The sequence below is a fragment of the Rhinolophus sinicus genome, linkage group LG04 (genome assembly GCF_036562045.2).
Source record: "Rhinolophus sinicus isolate RSC01 linkage group LG04, ASM3656204v1, whole genome shotgun sequence".
In the NCBI taxonomy this organism is placed as follows: Eukaryota; Metazoa; Chordata; class Mammalia; order Chiroptera; family Rhinolophidae; genus Rhinolophus; species Rhinolophus sinicus.
In genome coordinates this window covers 115,075,875-115,095,514 of record NC_133754.1, presented here as the reverse complement: position 1 = coordinate 115,095,514, position 19,640 = coordinate 115,075,875, and the positions used below count along the sequence as shown (strand labels likewise).

At 44.4% G+C, this 19,640-nt stretch overlaps 1 protein-coding gene and 1 long non-coding RNA gene across 2 annotated transcripts in view; both read right to left on the bottom strand.

Moving 5' to 3' along the window:
- The window catches only part of LOC109439571 (zinc finger protein 510), a 283,485-nt gene that overhangs the window by 149,322 nt on the left and 114,523 nt on the right, over positions 1-19,640 (bottom strand). The window lies entirely within an intron of this gene.
- The window catches only part of LOC141571232 (uncharacterized), a 49,433-nt gene continuing 43,105 nt past the window's right edge, over positions 13,313-19,640 (bottom strand). The window contains 1 exon segment of the mRNA XM_074331483.1: positions 13,313-14,751. Within this exon segment, the coding sequence (XP_074187584.1) occupies positions 13,580-14,751 (1,172 nt within the window). The 3' untranslated portion in view covers positions 13,313-13,579.

Sequence of the window (19,640 nt, the reverse complement as noted above, 5' to 3'; positions counted from 1 at the left end):
GTAGGCTAAGCAGAGATGTGGAGGGGAGCTTGTAGCTTCTGCATAATATCTCATCCTAAAAGGGGTATGGGGCAGTGGGGCATAATTAGAAAGCTATGTGTAAAAGCAAGGGACGCAAAGCAACAAGGTAAATGTAGGGTCTCTCTGCATGTGGTGGGATGGCCTTCACTACCTGTTGGGAGGAGGCAGGACGGAAGTGTAGGGCGGAGGTCATGAATTAGAACAGAGAATGCGGTTCCTGGAGCAAGAACATAACATTCTTATCTTCCATGGCAAGCATTACCCTGGACTCAGCCTCTGAGATGTTGAGCAGCGAGGGCAGGATGAGTCCTGGGGCCCATTAGTCGAGGTGACAGTTGTCTGGCTCATAGTTCCTGATGACAGACATTGACAGCTAGTTGGAGGAGCCACCCCTTTGGCATTTTATGACTCGAGACAGCCTCCTTCCTCAAAGGGAGAGGGGGCAGTCCTTCCAGTGTGTGGGGGCAGAGCCCCAGAAAGTAGTTTCCAGGCTCTCGGCCTCACATAGACAGGTGCTGGTTCAGGTAGTAAATGGCCATCAACTGTGATTGCATGGCCATCAGCTGTGGCTAGTTGGCCATCAGCTGTAACCAGTGAGCCATTGGCCACTAATATAACTGCTGCAGCTACGAAGGAGAGCCGAGGAGAGGGAGAGAGAGAAAGAATGGGGGCTAGCAAGAAGATGGCGGCTGGGCTGGCAAGCGTGGATGGCGGGTTGCGAACAGTGTGGATCCAGCCTCCAGTGAGAGTATAGTGCCGCCAGAGAGAATATAGTGGTATGACTCCCCTACCTATGGCTCCGTGGGTGTTCCTTTTTGGCCTCACCATATCCTGCGTTCTTGTATGGGGAGCGGGAGCAGAGACCCCTCAGGCCTCCCTGCATGACAAATGGCGCAGCGAGCAGGGTACGGTGCCGGCCAAAGCTCTCCAAAGGACGGTGGAGCAGTTTGTGCATATGAACACTGAGTCTGAGGAAGACCAGGAGGAGCAGCTGCCGGAGAGCTGGACCCCCGTGGAGGGGTGGGAGGATGTGGACGGTTCTCCCACCAGCACAGGAAAAGCCATGCAGCTGCTGGAGAGATGGAGCCCCGTGGAGAGGTAGAAAGATGTGGACGGTTCCCCAACCAGCACAGGCCAGAGAAAGCGAAGGTCGTTGCAGCCCTGTGGGCCGGGAAGTTCCTGCTCAGGCAGCCCGGATGCGGGACTTGTCCCAGGAGGAAAGGCTTGCTGAGTCCTCCGTGGGAGATAAGGGTGAGGTCAAGGTCGTCCTTCACCCCAGGACAGCCCTGGAGAAATGACTATGTACTATGGGGAATTGCCTTCCATCCCTAATTTAATGGACCGCTTGACTGTTTGTTTGGGAACTGTTGTTAGTGGAACTGGGGGATATTTGCTTTTGTGTCTTGACTGGCCGCCATTGAGAATATGTAAGCACCTTGATTGTGAGTCGCTGTTGTTCCAGCAGGGTACCCTGAGAGGCACAGAGAGAGTGGCAGTGCCCTGAGAGCCCTGGCTGAGTCCAGGAAGTCTGGCTGTGCCCTGAAGATGCCCTGGCTGTGCCCAGGAAGTCGGGCTGTATCCCAGAGAGAGAGTAGCAGTGCCCTGAGAGCCCTGGCTGAGTCCAGGAAGTCTGGCTGTGCCCTGAAGATGCCCTGGCTGTGCCCAGGAAGTCGGGCTGTATCCCCGAGAGAGTGGCAGTGCCCTGAGAGCCCTGGCTGAGTCCAGGAAGTCTGGCTGTGCCCTGAAGATGCCCTGGCTGTGCCCAGGAAGTCGGGCTGTATCCCAGAGAGAGAGTGGCAGTGCCCTGAGAGCCCTGGCTGAGTCCAGGAAGTCTGGCTGTGCCCTGAAGATGCCCTGGCTGTGCCCAGGAAGTCGGGCTGTTCCCAGAGAGAGTGGCAGTGCCTTGAGAAATCCTAGCTGTGCCCGGGGAAACTAGTGGTACCCTAAGAAGTCCAGGAAGTCTGGCTGTGCCCTGAAGATGCCCTGGCTGTGCCCAGGAAGTCGGGCTGTTCCCAGAGAGAGTGGCAGTGCCTTGAGAAATCCTAGCTGTGCCCGGGGAAACTAGTGGTACCCTAAGAAGTCCAGGAAGTCTGGCCGTGCCCAGAAGTACTGGTGGTGCCCTGAGAAACCCTGGCTGTGCCCAGAGAGCCTGGCTGTGTCCAGGATATTGCATTCACCTTCAGGCTCCTCGCACAGGGCCCCTCGCGGAAGACGCTTGTCGCGTAGATGGTGAGGCGAGAGCCTGTAGGGGTGGAGTGTGGGGGCAGAGCCCCAGAAAGTAGTTTCCAGGCTCTCGGCCTCACATAGACAGGTGCTGGCTCAGGTAGTAAATGGCCAACTGTGATTGCATGGCCATCAGCTGTGGCTAGTTGGCCATCAGCTGTAACCAGTGAGCCATTGGCCACTAATATAACTGCTGCGGCTACGAAGGAGAGCCGAGGAGAGGGAGAGAGAGAAAGAATGGGGGCTAGCAAGAAGATGGCGGCTGGGCTGGCAAGCGTGGATGGCGGGTTGCGAACAGTGTGGATCCAGCCTCCAGTGAGAGTATAGTGCCGCCAGAGAGAATATAGTGGTATGACTCCCCTACCTATGGCTCCGTGGGTGTTCCTTTTTGGCCTCACCATATCCTGCGTTCTTGTATGGGGAGCGGGAGCAGAGACCCAGCAGGGTCTCCCACATGACACAGTGTCCTTCCTTTTTGCAAAGGGGACAAGGGCCTGAAGGGGCCCTCCTGGCTAGGTGAGGCCTAGCCTGACTTCAGTGACATTCCTGATGATAGTTGTAGCAGGTGTTTGGGACTTTCTTCGGTGGGGTCCCTCCTCATGGGCCCAAATCTAGTTCATTCTGTGAGGGCAGGGCGCTAGCAAGGGTAGCAGCCATTAATTTAGCCTTTGTCTGACCTTTTTTCTTGTCCCTCCGTACCCTAGGCTCCCTTTCCACTTCATCCCTATTAAAGATCTGAAAGGCTGTACCTAAGAGGACTGGGAGCGGAGTCTGCGGACCCAGCTCTAATTTCTGAAGCTTCCTTCTGATGTCTATCTAGAGAGCTGATTGGCCAAAACAATGCAAGGCGAGAATAGCCCTCGCAGCTAGATGGATCTAGGTTAGTATATTTTCAGAGGGCGTTAGCTAAATTGGATTGAAAGAAGACCCGGTTTTCATTCAATCCTTGAGTAATTTCCCTCAGTTTCTAAGGGTTAACTGGTTTCATGCCATTTTTTACGCCCTTGAGAACACAGGTGACCATATGGTCTGGTCTAATCCCGCCCTGTTGGCCAGGTTTATAATTCTAATCTAGATTATGATTGGGAATAGCCTTAGGCCCAAACCTGTGTTATGCTAGATTCCCACTAGCTAGCTATTCTGTGTCTGCGTGTCTTTGGGAAAGAGCACAGATATAGCTTTTTTTTCCCTAAGGAGCAGCAGGTGGTTAAAACCATGCAATGACCTGCCAAGTAAGATCAAAGGCTATAGTTAGGCTCTGGAATTCCTTAATGAACTTACAAGGGTCTTCAGAATAGGTCCGTAATTTTGTCTCTGAGCTAGATCTGCCATACGGAAAGGGACATGAACCCGAATTGTATCGGCCTCTCTGTGACATCCCGGAGGGGCAAAATGGAGTCTGCCTTAAAATGAGCTCCACTATGTGTGGTGCCTGCAGGAATGGGCGCTGGGGCAGAATAGAGAAGGGGAGCAGGAGAAGAGGTGGAAGGGGCAGAGCAGGTTTGAGGAAGGATAGGTAGGAGAGGTAGGAGTTGAGTTTCGAGGAGCTCTAGGAGGGACCTGGAATAAAAAGGCGTCATATAAAACATTCGGAGGGGGAGAATGAGGAATTTTCATAGGACACATGTGGAAGTGTTTCTGGAGGTCTGGGTACTGGCTCAGAGCCATAAAGGCTTAGACATATGGAGTTTCGGACCATCTGTGAAGGCGCCTACAGAAAACATCTAGTTGCGTGACTATTACAGTCTAAGTGCCATTAGTCGGCCTGACCTCCTGATCGTCTAGTTTATATAGAGGCCAGGCGGTATTGCAAAAGAAAAGCTCTTTGTTCTTTTTGAGAGAGGAGAGGTCAAATTTCGTCCAATTTTTGAGAAGACAGCCAAGGGGGGAGACGAGAGGGACAGAGGAGGAGCTGCCCATGATGCTAGGTGTGGTGGTCTCATTATGGCCGGACTAGGAGACCGAGGGACGTCCCCAAGTTTCTCCAACGGAGTGTCTGTCTCAGGAGTTGTGGAATTATCAGTTTTTACCACATACTCCGGAGAAAGAAATGACCATTAGTTGTAAGGGCGTCCCTGCAACACCTAGGGTAGAGGGTCGTGGACCGGGTTGGTGGAATTCCTGGGACCCCACAGCCATCACAAGGCACATCACCTACCGACCAAAGGTCTTTTGTTGATCCATGGAGGTGGCAATGAAGGTCCAGAGAAGCAAAACAAGAATGGGGAGTGAGGAAGCAAAAACAACTACAGGGAGTGGTCAAACGAAAGGGAGTCTGTGTACCTTTGAATTGTGTGTATATCTGATGAGTGGGTCTTGTGGTGTCTTGCCCCAGGTGGGACCTAGTGGTAGATTGCTACCAGATTATTCTGTCACAGAAAACTTAATAAACTGGTGAACGTCTGGGAGGAATTTATGTATCCATCCCATATCCAGTAAGAGTGCGGCCAAGACTTGTCGATCCCGAGGAATAGAAAGTAGCCTCACACAAGGCTTGGCAATGGGATTCCCCAACCATCAGAGAGGTTGGACTTTGGATTCCACCAGATAGACCAGGCAGAGAAATTTCATTTTCCAACCCTCAAGGGAGGGGGACAAAGGCTCTGGAGGTGGGGAAAAAAGGGTAGAGTCCAACTATTGGGTTTGGCACCAAAATGTATTGGCGTGGAATTAACCCCTGGTCATTTGCAGAAGGTGAAAGGATTCACAAGACTCAGAAAAGTAGGAAAGCAAAGAAAGTTTTATGAAGTTTGGGCAGAGAGAGAATGCCCATGGCAGTGTCTAAAGGAGACGGCTGCCCCCAGGTGAGGGAATGTAGGGGTTCTACATTTCTTTTATGCTACGCAGGGGCCAGTTATCTTGCAGTTGTTCAGAGTTGTGGCTGGCCCCTTCTGAAAAATATTGTCACAGTTGGTTTCCTCCAAAAATTGTCCAAGTGTTTGTCAGTCCGCAAGGGTAATGTTTAATGAGAAAGCAGAAGTGAAGTAGTTAATTTTTAAACCTATTTTGCTATCTCCGAGATTCATTTTCATGAACTTTTTCTGACTTATCAGCTAATGTTTCTGACTCATCAGTTAATATTCCTGTAAGCTCCTACACTTGTTCTCATTAGCTCTTTTTCTGACTCATCACTTACTTTTTAGTTCCTTCCTATCCTACAAATAATATGAGAGGTCAAACACTCACTAAAATGTTATCGTTTCCTTTTTTCCCTTAATATCGGAGTGGAAATACAGAGGGCACCAAAAACATGTACACGCATTTTAAGAAAGGAAAAGACTATTGAAATTATAATGCCTAATATGTACCGATAACAAAAGATGAATACAACTCGTGTTTGACTTCTGCAATTGCAAGAGGTGCTCAAAGTGGTTCCATCAACGTCATGACACTTCTGATTGCGGGGAACTACTGCTTGAGCAACGCTGAGCAAAGTGTTCCCTTCTATCCTTTTTGTGGCATCCCTGGTAGAACTCATCATGGGGCATCATCTTTAAACTGACACTGCAGGGCAAAACATGGAACTGGTGACACACATATCAAGGTCCAGCAATGGTATGGGATGTGGAAGAGTACGGTTTCCTTGGGAAGGTATTGCACTATATGTATTAACAGAAACTTCTCAAAAACCATAGGGGAATTGCTGGAGCTACCACCATCGTACTACCCTCAAGGAAAAATGCATCAATTCCCTTGCATAACTTATATTCGACAGCAGAATTGCTCTTTACCATCTAGCTACACAAGGTAGGGTTGCTCTAGTATAGACCTACTCCTATACTTCGATAAAACACCTCTGGTTCAAGAGACGCGAGTAGATAAAATATGGGCACAAGCCAAGAGATTAAATACAGCGTACACTGACACTTCATGGCTCTTTAGTACCTTCAACTGACTGCCCTCAGGTATTGCCTCATAGATCAGGTCTATTCTTCAAATTGGACTTATTGGTTTCTTATTACATAAACTTTTTCTGCTCTAAAAGTTTGTTTTGCATAGGTCAATCTTATAAACACACCACTCTGACAATGGTCGCACAACGTTTTGAGATGATCACTAAGGCCTCTGAGACTTCATAGGAAAAACCTCAAGAAAAGACAGATATTTGCCCTTAAAGAAACATAATGGCAAAGACTTCCTGTGTTTTGGGGCAATTGCTCAAGTGTGGCCCAAGGCTCCCAAGGAAAAACAAAAACGAGTTCACTTCTATGTAGCACGGGATACACTGGGAAGGGGTCTTCCTGGCAACGAGAGAACAATGATGCTTTTAATAAATGACCAGTGTTGCTCTCCCATGATTGATCAGTAACTTTCAGGAAAAGACGTCAATCAAAGGGGAGAAGTATAAAAAGTAACAAGGGAGTCACTTTAAAATGGAGTCAGAGCTGCAATCCCAGAGGAAGTACCTTGCATGTCTGACACCTCAAACCTTTGGAATGTTAAAACTGGGCAAAGCAACTGGGCCTAAAGCAGCATTTCAGCATTATAAGAAAGCAGATGTGATGACTACTGGCTGGCATTTTTAAATATTCTTTAGAATTAGCATCATTATGGACTGAAAATTTAAAATGCTTTAGAATTTCCATCACAATGTGGGCTGTGGACACATATGGAAATTCCTTCCTTCAATTCATGGAATTGTTCCCCTTCCCTTTGTCACCAATACCCCTTGCTTTTCCTCCTAATGGAAATCCTATTGTGTTTCTACCTAAATCAGTGCTTCACGAACAGCTATTCATTTGGATCTCAAATAAATGCTTGTTGACTCCCACTTTGGTCTTTTACTTTTAGGTTAATAGTTTACAAATAGATTTTGGAAACAATTCAAAGAATTATCCCAATAATTCTTCGATAAAAACTTTAAGGCCATGCATGTGTCCAGGTTTATTGGAAGAGGGACAAGGAGATGGGATAGAAGAAATGTTGGAATCAACTGGACAATTTTCTCACAGCTCCTCTCTCATCTTTAGGTTACATAATACATAGAAACGTGTGTATGTTTGTATGTGTGTGAGTGTGTCACAGCAGCAAGCTTCCAAATTCCTGAGCCAAGGGACAAGATAAAATTTCACACCCTTTTTATTAAGTTAAATTAACTCATTTAACTCATTTTGTGATGAATATTGCTCAGTCTCCTAGGGGCTTTCACAGACTCCCAGATGGAATTCACAGGAACTGCCCAACATCTCCAGGCAGGGTACAAGGTTTACATCTTGACTCTCCTTACGCTTAATGATTAAAGAGCTCTTGTGCTTTGCATGTGTTTTCTCCTGCGAAGCCATGGTGACTACGTCCCAGTTTCCTATTTGTCATCAAGTCACGGTGTTGGGACACAGACCCCAGTGTCACTGTTAGAATGCCCTGCCAGGCACGACCCTGCCACTATGCAGGTGTCCATGTGGCTTTCCCTCAAAGACACTGACCAACCAGGGGTCTCTCTAGATGCCTCCTGGGGCACCCCACTTCTGGACAAAATCTCCAATGGCTCTCGACAGGATCCACAGACTACCCCCTATCTAGACTCAAACAAATTCCTCAAAACCTCTCCCCAGAGTTCATCAATACCCTATAAAGAGGCCCACCAAAGCATCAAGCTCATAATAAAAGGGCCTCATTGTCTCCCGTGCAGATCCATAAGGCAGGCAGGAGAGAGGAACATTCATGTTCAGGGCTCAGGTTACATTCTATCGTGGAGGATGCGGTGTTGGGGAGTGTCCTCTGGACACATGCCAGCAAAGAGGTAAAGCGGGAAAGGCCTGGGTTCTATGTCACTAGGACTCTGCCTATGGATTTTTCCAGGAATGGATCCTGGCCAGTTGGTTAAGTCAGTTCTACCTTGTGGATACCTGACTGAGATGAAATGAAATGCTATTCCAACCAGAATTTTTAAATCTTTATTTAAGGGAGCATAATATTCTAAATATTTTGGGAAACACTTAACTTTTTCCAAAATACGAATAAAGGATTTGCTCTATAATGAAAACCTTTACAATGGCAGATTAAACATTCTCATGATCACACAAATAGAAGGATGCTTTGGTAAAAGCAAAAAGGCATCAGAAAAATTAATACTGGACACATGAGCCAATCTGAATGCACAGCAGCTTTATCTCAGATGATTTGACCATCAAAACAAAATAAATAACACTAATTAAGAATTATAACCTACTGTATTAAGCAAGAATCTGAGTACATGCAAACAGAAATTAAAATTTCTGGAAAAAGGAAAACTGTTTCATACCATGATGAGGACAGGAGGAATACTGGGAAACGTAACATGAGTTTGCAACTATGGTAAAAGTTGATTTGGGAAATGACCAGAAGTAAATGCTAAAATTTGTGAATCTTAAGGATTACAACATACAGACTATATAGCCTGAGAGTGTCTTCTGAGATACTTAATGACTTTTGTGTGAAGACACATGAAAGATACCACATTAACCAAATAACTCAATTTAGTATCGCTATGCATGGGACCAATTAACAGTATGTGTGTCCTGGTATGATGTATGGAGAAATCGTCAATATTTCTTTTGTGTTGCTACAAAAAGTACATAACCTAAATGTAATTATAAGAAAACATCGAACAAATCCTGTTATTTACATGAATAATAATAGAGAAGAGCTATGTTTAATAGCGACTGATCATTTAGGATGTTGTCAGGGGTTCTCTCCATGTGACTCTTCTGACACATATCCACTTGTCACTTTTCACTGAGGTCACAGTCATAACTTGTGAGAGCTGAGGGATGTCTAAGACAGGTCAGTAACAGGTAGATCCAAACCTGTAACAGCTCAGCAGAGAACAAGTTCTTTCTTCCTTGCACAAGTCACAATGTCAGAGGAGGAAACTGTTCCACATAGTAATTCTTGAACCCTGACTCCTTCCATGTGCTACTCTTCCATCATCACTGTAAGAGAAGGAACAGCAGAGGATACATAGGATGATAATGTCTTCATAGGACTTGTTTTAGCATTGACAGTCATATTTCACTACCTAAAAATTGGTGACATTACCGCTTTAGGATGACAGAGTGCTTGGGATATTTAGACTAGTTGTGGGCCTAAGGTCAAAAGTAAATGGTTATAGGTGAGCATGTAGTATATGGGATAGGGGTCTCTTTTTGTTAGATTTGTTATTTATATATATTAATTTTGGATGGACTGCTAGCAGGATTTCCCAAATCCATCCATTACCTTCGTAAGATTTCTTTCATCTGGTCGATATATTATGATGTCTCTAGGGCACTACACATTTTCTGCTGTACTGAAAGGGTGACGTTAGCTTGAAGTTATCACACATTTATCACATGTTTCATTTTCTTCATTGTATGAATTCTGTACTCCAAGAGATTCAATCTTTGACAGAAAGCTTTCATTTTTTCACTACACAGTCAGTATTTTCCACAGTAGAAGTGCTGACGGTTGAGTTCCTACAGAATATTTGCTACCATGTTTCCCCAAAAATAAGACCTAGCCAGACCATCAGCTCTGATGTATCCTTTGGAGTAAAAATTAATATAAGATGAGGTCTTATATTACATTATATAAGACTGGGTCTTATATTATTTTTTGTTCCAAAAGACGCATTAGAGCTGATGATCCAGGTGTTCTTATTTTCTGGGAAACATGGTATATTCATTACGTTCACAATGTTTCTTTCCCCAGAGAATTTTCTGATGTCCACTAAACTTATCCTTAGTGGTTGAAACACTGTCTATATACATTTCAAGGGTTTCCTTCCAGTGTAAGCTCTGAAAGGACTCAAACTGAATGTTTCTGTCCTCCCCGAATTCATCTGTTGAAATCTAATCCCAAAGGTGCTGGGATATGGAGGTGGAGACCTTTGAAGGTGATGAAGTCATTAGGACAGAGTCCTTATTAAAGAGGCCCTGACAAGTTCCCTTTCCCCTTCTGTCACGCGGGGTGGCCTGCTGGGTCTCTGGTCCCGCTTCCCACATAAGAACGCAGAACATGGTGAGGCCAAAAAGGAACACCCACGGAGCCATAGAAAGGGGAGTCACACCACTATATTCTCGCTGGCGGCTGGGTTGGAGAAACAGGAAACAGGAGCCACACAATCCGCAACCCGCTGTCCACTTGTCTCTGCCAACCAACCTCACTCGCTAGCTGCAATCTGCTCTTGCTAGCTCAGCCACCATCTTCTTGCTAGCCCCCATTTTTCTGCTAGCATAGCCACAGCAGTTATATTAGTGGCCAATGGCTCACTGGTTACAGCTGACGGCCAACTAGCCACAGACGATGGCCATCCAATCACCGTTGATGGCCATTTACTACCTGAGCCAGCACCCCTCCACGTGAGGCCGAGAGCCTGGAAACTGCTCTCCGGGGCTCTGTCCCCACACTCCACCCCTACAGGGTCTCGCCTCACAATCTATGTGGCAAGCGTCTTCTGCGAGGGGCCCTGCACTAGGAGCCTGGAGGTGAATGCAATATCCTGAACAAAGCCAGGCTCTCTGGGCACAACAAGGGTTTCTCAGGGCACCACCAGTCCTTCTGGGCACAGCCAGACTTCCTGGGCTTCTTAGGGTACCACCAGTCTCCCTGGACACAGCCAGGGCCTCTCAGGGCACTGCCACTTCTCTGGGCACAGCCAGACTTCCTGGTCTCAACCAGGGCTCGCAGGGCACTGCCACTCTCTCTGGGCACAACCAGACTTTCTGGACACAGCCAGGGCCTCTCAGGGCACGGCCACTCTCTCTGGGCACAAACAGACTTTCTGGACACAGCCAGGGTTCTCAGGGCACTGCCACTCTCTCTGGGCACAACCAGACTTTCTGGACACAGCCAGGGCCTCTCAGGGCACTGCCGCTCTCTCTGGGCACAACCAGACTTTCTGGACTCAGCCAGGGTTCTCAGGGCACTGCCACTCTCTCTGGGCACAACCAGACTTTCTGGACACAGCCAGGGCCTCTCAGGGCACTGCCACTCTCTGGGCACAGCCAGACTTCTTGGGCTCAGCCAGGGTTCTCAGGGTACCACCAGTCTTTCTGGGCACAGCCAGTCTTTCTGACATATTCTCCACGGTGGCTGGTCGAGGCACAAACGCAAACATCTGCCAGTTCCACTACATGGTGGTATGCTCCCAGACAAACAGTCAAGCGGTCCATTAAATTAGGGGTGGAGCCCATTCCCCATAGTCCGCAGTCACTCTCCAGGGCTGTGCCTTAGCCTCACAATGTGTGATCTCTCTGCAGAGCAAGGGCTCCAAGTCCTCCCCAATCGGGGGTTGAGGGACGACCTTGACCTCACTAGCATCTTCCACCGAGGACTCAGCAAGCCTTACCCCTGGGACAAGTCCCGCATCCAGGCTGTCTCAGCAAGAACTTCCCAGCCCACAGGGCAGCAAAGACCTTTGCTTTCTTTGGCCTATGCTGGTTGGGGAACCGTCCACGTTTTCCCACTCCTCCACGGGGTCCAGCTGTCTGGAAACTGCTCCTCCTGGTCTTCCTCAGACTGAGTGTTCATACGCACAAACTGCTCGGAGAGCTTTGGCCAGCTCCATACCCTGCTTGCTGTGCCATTTGTCAAGCGGGGCGGCCTGCGGGGTCTCTGGTCCCACTCCCCACGTAAGAATGCAGGACATGGTGAGGCCAAAAAGGAACACCCACGGACCCATAGATAGGGGTCTCATACCACTATATTCTTGCTGGCGGCTGGTTTGGAGACATAGGAAACAGGAGCCACACAGTCCGCAACCCGCTGTCCACTTGTCTCTGCCAACCAACCTCACTCGCTAGCTGCAATCCACTCTTGCTAGCTCAGCCACCATCTTCTTGCTAGCCCCCATTTTTCTGCTAGCATAGCCACAGCAGTTATATTAGTGGCCAATGGCTCACTGGTTACAGCTGATGGCCAACTAGCCACAGCTGATGGCCATGCAATCACAGTTGGCCATTTACTACCTGAACCAGCACCTGTCTATGTGAGGCCGAGAGCCTGGGAACTGCTCTCCGGGGCTCTGTCCCCACACCTTCGTCTTTGTGAGGACACCAGAAGATGATGGCCATCTGTGAACCAGGAAGTGGATTCTCACCAGACACCAAATCTGCCAGTGCCTTGATCTTGGACTCTCAACTTTCAAGAAATGGGAGAAAAAATGTTTGCTATTGAAGCCAAGGAGTCTAACGGTATTTTTTTATAACAGCCTTGAACAGACTAATAGAGTTCTCTTCTATTTAGAGAGGACCTTCTCTAAGTTCTGCAATCTTTACTTTACCCTGACTTGTAAGTTTCCATACATTCATCTTTATGATTTCTCCCCTGTGAGTTCTCTGATGTTCTCAAAAGTGTCATTTCGGGCTAAAAGCATTCCAAATTTGTAAGATTTACAGGGCTGTTCATGTGTGAGCGCTTTCTTAGGTAATGTCCGGATGAAAGTTTTTCCATAGTTGTTACATTCATGTTTATTCTCTGTGAGTTTACTGATGCTCTCTGAGGTTTGACTTCTGGTGAAAAATTTCCCCACCTCTGTCACATTTATACGGATTCTCCCTGGTATGATCAATCAGATCAAAATATGCCACCCTGAAATTATGCCACTTTGGCAAAAGGATTCTTCTGAGCTGAAAGCCACTGAAAAATAGTAAACATAGAAAAACCCTTTCACTCTGTCTCCACCTTCCGAAAGGTAGTGTAGAAATCTCCCTTCATAAAAGTGTTCCCCATTCTCTCTCTGGTATAATCCAAAGGAGGCAATTCTTATCGCTGTAGATGACACCAACTAATATCCGCATAAACAAATCTTAATGAAATACTACTCATCTTCCATTGGTTTCCCCGTCTATATACTTTCCCACCATGTACCACCTGTTTAAGCTCGAAATAGTATTCCTTTGATCACTTGTTTGCAAATGGTATATAAGCCAGAAGGTCTGATCCCCTCTTTAGTTTCATTTGATTTATCTAAGACTCTCCACATGCATATGAAATAAACCATTTCCCTCCCACTGTTAATGTCTTTCAACTTGCAGGGTTCCAGCCATGGAACATAATAGAATACAAAAAAACAACAACAAAAATCGCTAATTTTTCCTCCACTTTGCTTTTCACGTCAGACAAGTCTCTGAACACTTTCCCACATTACCAAGTTTACAGGATTTTTCACCTTTCTGAGTTTTCTGATGTTCTCATAGGTGACAGTCATTGGTGAAATTGTGTAAATCACTACACTCCATTGTGAGAACTGTCTTCAATTTTGAGAGTTAAGTTGCAAACAAAAGCTTTTCTTCCTTAGTTACATTGGTAGTATTTCTTCCCTGCAGTCTCTGTCGTATTAGGAGGACTGATTTCCAAACAAAAATGTTCCCAAATTTCATACATTCATAGGGTTTTTCCTGAGTAAATTCTCTGATGTCCTTTGAGGTATGATATGAAAACGAAACTCTTCTAGATTCATAGGGTTTCTTTTCCGTGGTGAGTGTTCGGATGTGTTTCCAAGGTTTGACTTCTTCTTCAAAGTTTTTCTACATTCATTACATTGGTAAGACTTTAACCCTTTGTGATTTCTCTGATGTACCCAAGGCTTGATTTCTCGATTAAGTTTTACCACATTCATTAAATTCATAATGTTTCTCACCTGTGTGAGTTCTCTGATATTTTCCAAAACTGCTTTGTGGCTGAAAGTTTTTTCACATTTAGTACCTTTGCAGGGTTTCTCCCATCTAAGTTCTCTGATGTCTTCTGAGGTGTGACATGGAGTTGAAAGTGTTTCTGCATTCAGAACATTTGTAGGTCTTCGCCCCCGTGTGAGTTCTCTGATGACTTCTGAAGTGCGGCATGGAGATGAAAGCTTTTCCAATTCATTACATTCATAAGGTTTCTGCCGTGTGCGTTCTCTGATGTACTCTGATACGTGACATGGAGATGAAAGCTTTTCCACTTCGTTACATTCATATGGTGTGTCCCTTATGTGTGTTCTCTCATGTTTTCCAAGGACTGCTTTGAGGTTGAAAGCTTTCCCACATTCATTAAATTCATAGGGTTTATACCCTGTGTGAGTTCTCTGATGTACTACAAGGCTTGACTCCTCAATGTAAGTTTTATGACATGTATATCATTCATAAGGTTTCGACCCTGTGTGAGTTCTCTGATAAACTCCAAGGCCTGATTTGCAGCTGAAAGTTTTCCCACATTCAGTACATTCATATGGTTTCTTCCCTGCGTGAGTTCTCTGATGTTCTGTAAGGTGTGACATGCAGTGGAAATCTTTTCCACACTCATGACATTCATAGGGTTTCTCCCCTGTGTGAGTTCTATGAGGTACTCTAAGGCTTGACTTCTCACAATAAGTTTTACCACATTCATTACATTCATAGTGTTCCTCACCTGTCTGAGTTCTCTGATGTACTCTAAGGCATGCTTTCCAGGTGTAACTTTTACCACATTCAGTACATTGATAGGGTTTCTCTTCTGTGTGAATTCTCTGATGTACAACGAGGGATAATTTCCAGGAAAACCCTGTCCCACATTCATTACATTCATAAATAAACAGATTTTCCAAAATTTAACTTTACCTTGCTTAAATATAAATTCACTATTTGAGTTATGAGATATTAATGATATACTGTGTTGCCTAATTGAAAAAATGAAAACAATTACATTCTATCCTTTATGTTAAACTCACAATACCCACATTTTATTGTAACTACTAATATCTAAACTTCGAAAGGTGCCCATTGTGGAACAGATTCCACTTTGGATTTAGTTGTCTAGGAATAATACCTTTTACCAGTATTCTAAAACTCACCTCGAAAACTCCCATTTAGAAAGTTGTCCTCTACTAACATTGGGTCTTTTTGTTCCAACTTCAAGATCACTTCTGGTTCTATAGCGCAATACCTTGTAAATGAGAAATAACTTAGGATGTGGGTTTCCTGTATGGGCTCTGATGATTCTGAATGTGAAGGAAGATTCAGATTTAAGAGTGGCACAGAAACGATACTCACTTGACCCCTTCTTTGGGGAGGTGAAAAACAAAAATATTTTCAGATGCTCAAAAGAACTCTCCTTAAACCCCTAAATCACAAACCTAAATAACATTAAGTTCTAACAAAGGTTCATGCTTATTAGCTACACAGAGAGAGAGCAAGAGCGAGAGCGAGAGCGAGAGCGAGAGAGAGAGAGAGAGAGCGCAAGAGTGTGCAAGCAAGCTATGGAGATCTACAAAAGGGTCCCTTCAATCTTTACTTGGATACTAATTTGTGGACACATGTCAGGAAACTATGTAGGGGTGGGAAATTACCAGAAAAAAGTAGAATGGTAAATCACCAAAGCACACACAGAAGTGGGAAGTTTACATTTCCAAAGTGGAGAGGCAAAGGATCTTCAGTAAGATACCTCACTAGAAACTGTAAAGGGCAGAAGGTAGTGGGCTGATATACTATAACTACTCACACAAAAGGACTATCAGAGAAGAATCAGGAAAATGATCTTTCAAAGATAAAGGCCAAACAAATATATTTCCAGATGAACAAAAATTGAGAGATGTTTGTTGCTAGCAGAGCCACCTTACAAGATACACAAAAGAAAGTTCTCTTGACTGATTTAAAAAGTAACTGTATAAAACAATGAATACATGTGTGCAATGTTCGGTTTCTAACAAACACAGATGCATTTTTATATTTCCCAATAAAACTATAAAAGACGTAAGTGGGAGTCAAGCTATACTAGACTAACGAAATACAGTAGTACCTCAGTTTTCGAGCATCACTGTTGACAAACATTTCGGTTTACATATGCCGTAAATTTTATGGATCCATGGTATCATTAGATAGTAAAATTCATGCTAAATTTGCTGTTTTAGGGGTTGATTTTAAAGGTCTGGAACAGATTAATCCATTTTGCATTACTTTCTATGGGGAAACCACACCTCGGTTTTTGAACATTTCAGAACTCAGACTTCCGGAACAGATTACGTTTGAAAACCATAATACCAAACAGTAACTGTAATACCAAACAATAACTGAAATGCACAGTAACAAATGAAGACAAACACAATTTAACAATATATTAACATATATAACAAAAATTAACATATAACAATACCACAAGAAGGGGGTAGGAAGAATAAACCTACATAGGAGTAACCTGTCTATACATCTCTAAAACTAAGTTAACATAAACTTGATGTAGATTCTGGTAAGTGCAGGTGTATGTGATAAATCCTAAGGGAATAACTAATGAAATAAACTCTAAAAATATTGTGTAAAATATCATTAAAGAAAGTAAAGTGTTACATTAAAAAATATTCACATACTACAAAACAACAGCAGAGAAATGGATGACCAAAATATGACACATGTAGAAAACAAAATTAAAAATGGGAGACAAATATTCAATCTTATAAGAAATAGCATTAAATGTGAAAGAACTAAGCAATCCAGACAAAAAGCAGAGATTGTCAGACTAGATTTAAAAAGAAAAAAACAACAAAAAAAAAAAAACAAAGATCAAACCACACTCAACTATATGCGGTCTAAGGACATACACATTAAATTGAAAGATACAAAGATATTGAAACTAAGAGGATGGAAGAAGATATTACATGCAAAGAGCAACCATAGGAAAGCTATACTAATATCCAACAAAATAGACTTTAAATTAAAAAAAAATGTTATTAGAGATAGAGACATATTTATAATGACAAAAGAGTAAATCCATCAAAAAGATGTTACAACAATTATAAAAATATACGCATCCAAAAACTGAGCCCAAAATACATAAAGTTAAAACCGTCAATTGAAAGGAAACATAGACAATTAAACAATAACAGATGGAGACTTCACTATCACTCTTTCAATAAGGGATAGAGTAACTACGTAGGAAACAGAAGATTTGAAAAACACTATCAGCCAATTAAAGCTAACAGACATATATATGGCACACTCCATATAACAGTAGCACAATTCACATTCTTCTAAAATGCACATAAAACAGCCACCAGGATATGCCATTTATTAGGCCAAAAAACAAACTTCAATAAATTTAAAAGAAGAGAAATAATACAAAGTATCTTTCCTGACCCTAATGGAATGAAATCAGAAATCAGTAATGGAAAGAAATTTGGGAAATTCACAAATATGTAAAAATTGAATACCAGTGATCTAAGTAATTAATGGATCAGAAAGGAAATTGAAAATACTTTTTGATTACCAAGACTGAAGGTACAACATACCAAAACTTATAGGATGAAGCAAAAACAGTGTTTAAAGGGAAATTTATAGCTATAAATAACTATAGAGTTGACTCTTGAACAACGCAGGTGTGGTGGGGCCCCAACCCCATGCAGTTGAAAATCCATATATAATAGGAGCTTCCGGAAAAATGGCGGCGTGAGGTGAGCCTCAGTAAAGCTCCCCTGGAATTTACAAAGAATCGAACAACAAAAACTCCACAAAGGACTCCCTGCACAGCAGACAGGCAAGACGAAGAGGCCCACTACCGACTGAAATCACCTACAGGTGGGAGATTCGCGCGAGTGGAGGGAGGAGGAAAGGGAGAAGTGCGCGGAGACGGAGCCGTGCGGGCGCAGGACGCAGACCTGGCTCAGTGCTCTGAGCTCGCTGCTTCCCGAAACTACCGCAGCTGCGAGTGAGGGAAGAACTCGGACTGCTAGGGCTCCGCCTGGGCTCCACAGGGCTGAGGGGACAGCATATACCACGGCTGAACCCAACGCTCACGGCAGAGAACTCGGAGTATAGACTGAGGGGAAAAGGCTGAAAACGGTGGTTTAAGCCCGCACTGCCGAGCAGAGGACGGAGCCTTAGGCACTGAGACTAGCTGCCCCCTCCCTCCCCTCCCAGAGCTCACCCCGCCCCCACCTGCCCGGTGCTAGAAGCGAAACAGTAGCAGTGTCAGATCAAAACAACAGAAAATTTGCTATTTTGAGAACTGTGGACCGCAGACACAAATTCACAGCCCAACTAGTTCCGGCAAAGGGGAGAGAGCTGTGGAAGGAAGACCGGCTGTGTTGGTGGTCGCCGCCATTGCTCTGGGCCACCTCTCACAACTCACCCCGCCCCTGACCCCACCTATCTGGGCGGATCCCTGCAGGAGTAAACAGAACTGCTGAAACATACGGGCTCTGAATCAGGAGCTGGAAGAGCTTTGGAACATCAAAAGCTTTCTGCATACCCACTGGGACACTGCGCCCTGTGACACAGATGAACTATTAACAGAGGAGAAGCCCGTCTCACAGGGAATCCCCCCATTGTGTGAGAAGTTGGAATAGTGCAGAGAAAACATAGCACTACCGTGTGGGAGAAGAAAAATAAGTTGCAGTTGGAGAAATAATAAAACATTCTACCAACAAGTACTGACAAACAAAAGAAAGACCGCTTTCTATCAACCTGTTGCAGAAGTCACTCCTGTAGATGTCTAGGAAGAGAAATAGTAAACCAGTAATCGCCATGAATAACCAAGGCAACAAGATAGCTCAGAAAGAAAGTGAAAAATCTCCAGAGAAGGCACTTAAAGATACAGAAATATGTGACTTAAATGACAGAGAATTCAAGATTGCAGTTCTGAAAAAACTCAACGAGATACAAGAAAACACAGATAGGCAGTTAAATGAACTCAGAAACTCAATCAAAGAACAGCATGAGCATTTTACGAAAGTGATTGAAATTTTAAAAAAGAACCAAAGAGAATTTCTGGAGATTAAGAACTCAATAGAAGAAATTAAGAATGAAATAACCAGCTTAGGTAGTAGAGTTGACCAGATGGAGGAAAGAATCGGTGACTTCGAAGATAGAAACCTGGAAATGACACAGATGGAAGAAGAAAGTGACTTGAGAATTAAAAGAAATGAAAGAACTCTACAAGAACTTTCTGACTCCATCAGAAAGAGCAATATAAGAATGATGGGCATACCAGAAGGAGAAGAAAGAGAGAAGGGAACAGAGAATATATTCAAACAAATTGTCGATGAGAACTTCCTAAACTTGTGGACAGAACCGGACCCTCGAATCCAAGAAGCAAATAGAACACCTAGTTACCTCAATCCCAACAGGCCTTCTCCAAGGCACATTGTATTGAAGCTGTCTAAAATCAACGACAAAGAAAGAATCCTCAAGGCAGCCAGGGAAAAGAAGACGGTAACTTACAAAGGAAAGCACATTAGATTATCATCAGATTTTTCAGCAGAAACTCTACAAGCCAGGAGGGAGTGGAACCAAATATTCAAACTATTGAAAGAGAGAAATCATGAGCCAAGAATAATATATCCAGCAAAGATATCCTTTAGATATGAAGGAGGAATAAAGACCTTTCCAGATATACAGAAGCTGAGGGAATTTTCTAATACACGACCTGCACTACAAGAAATACTAAAGGAGGCAATTCGACCACCATCAACAGGGACAATTTGTGGCAAC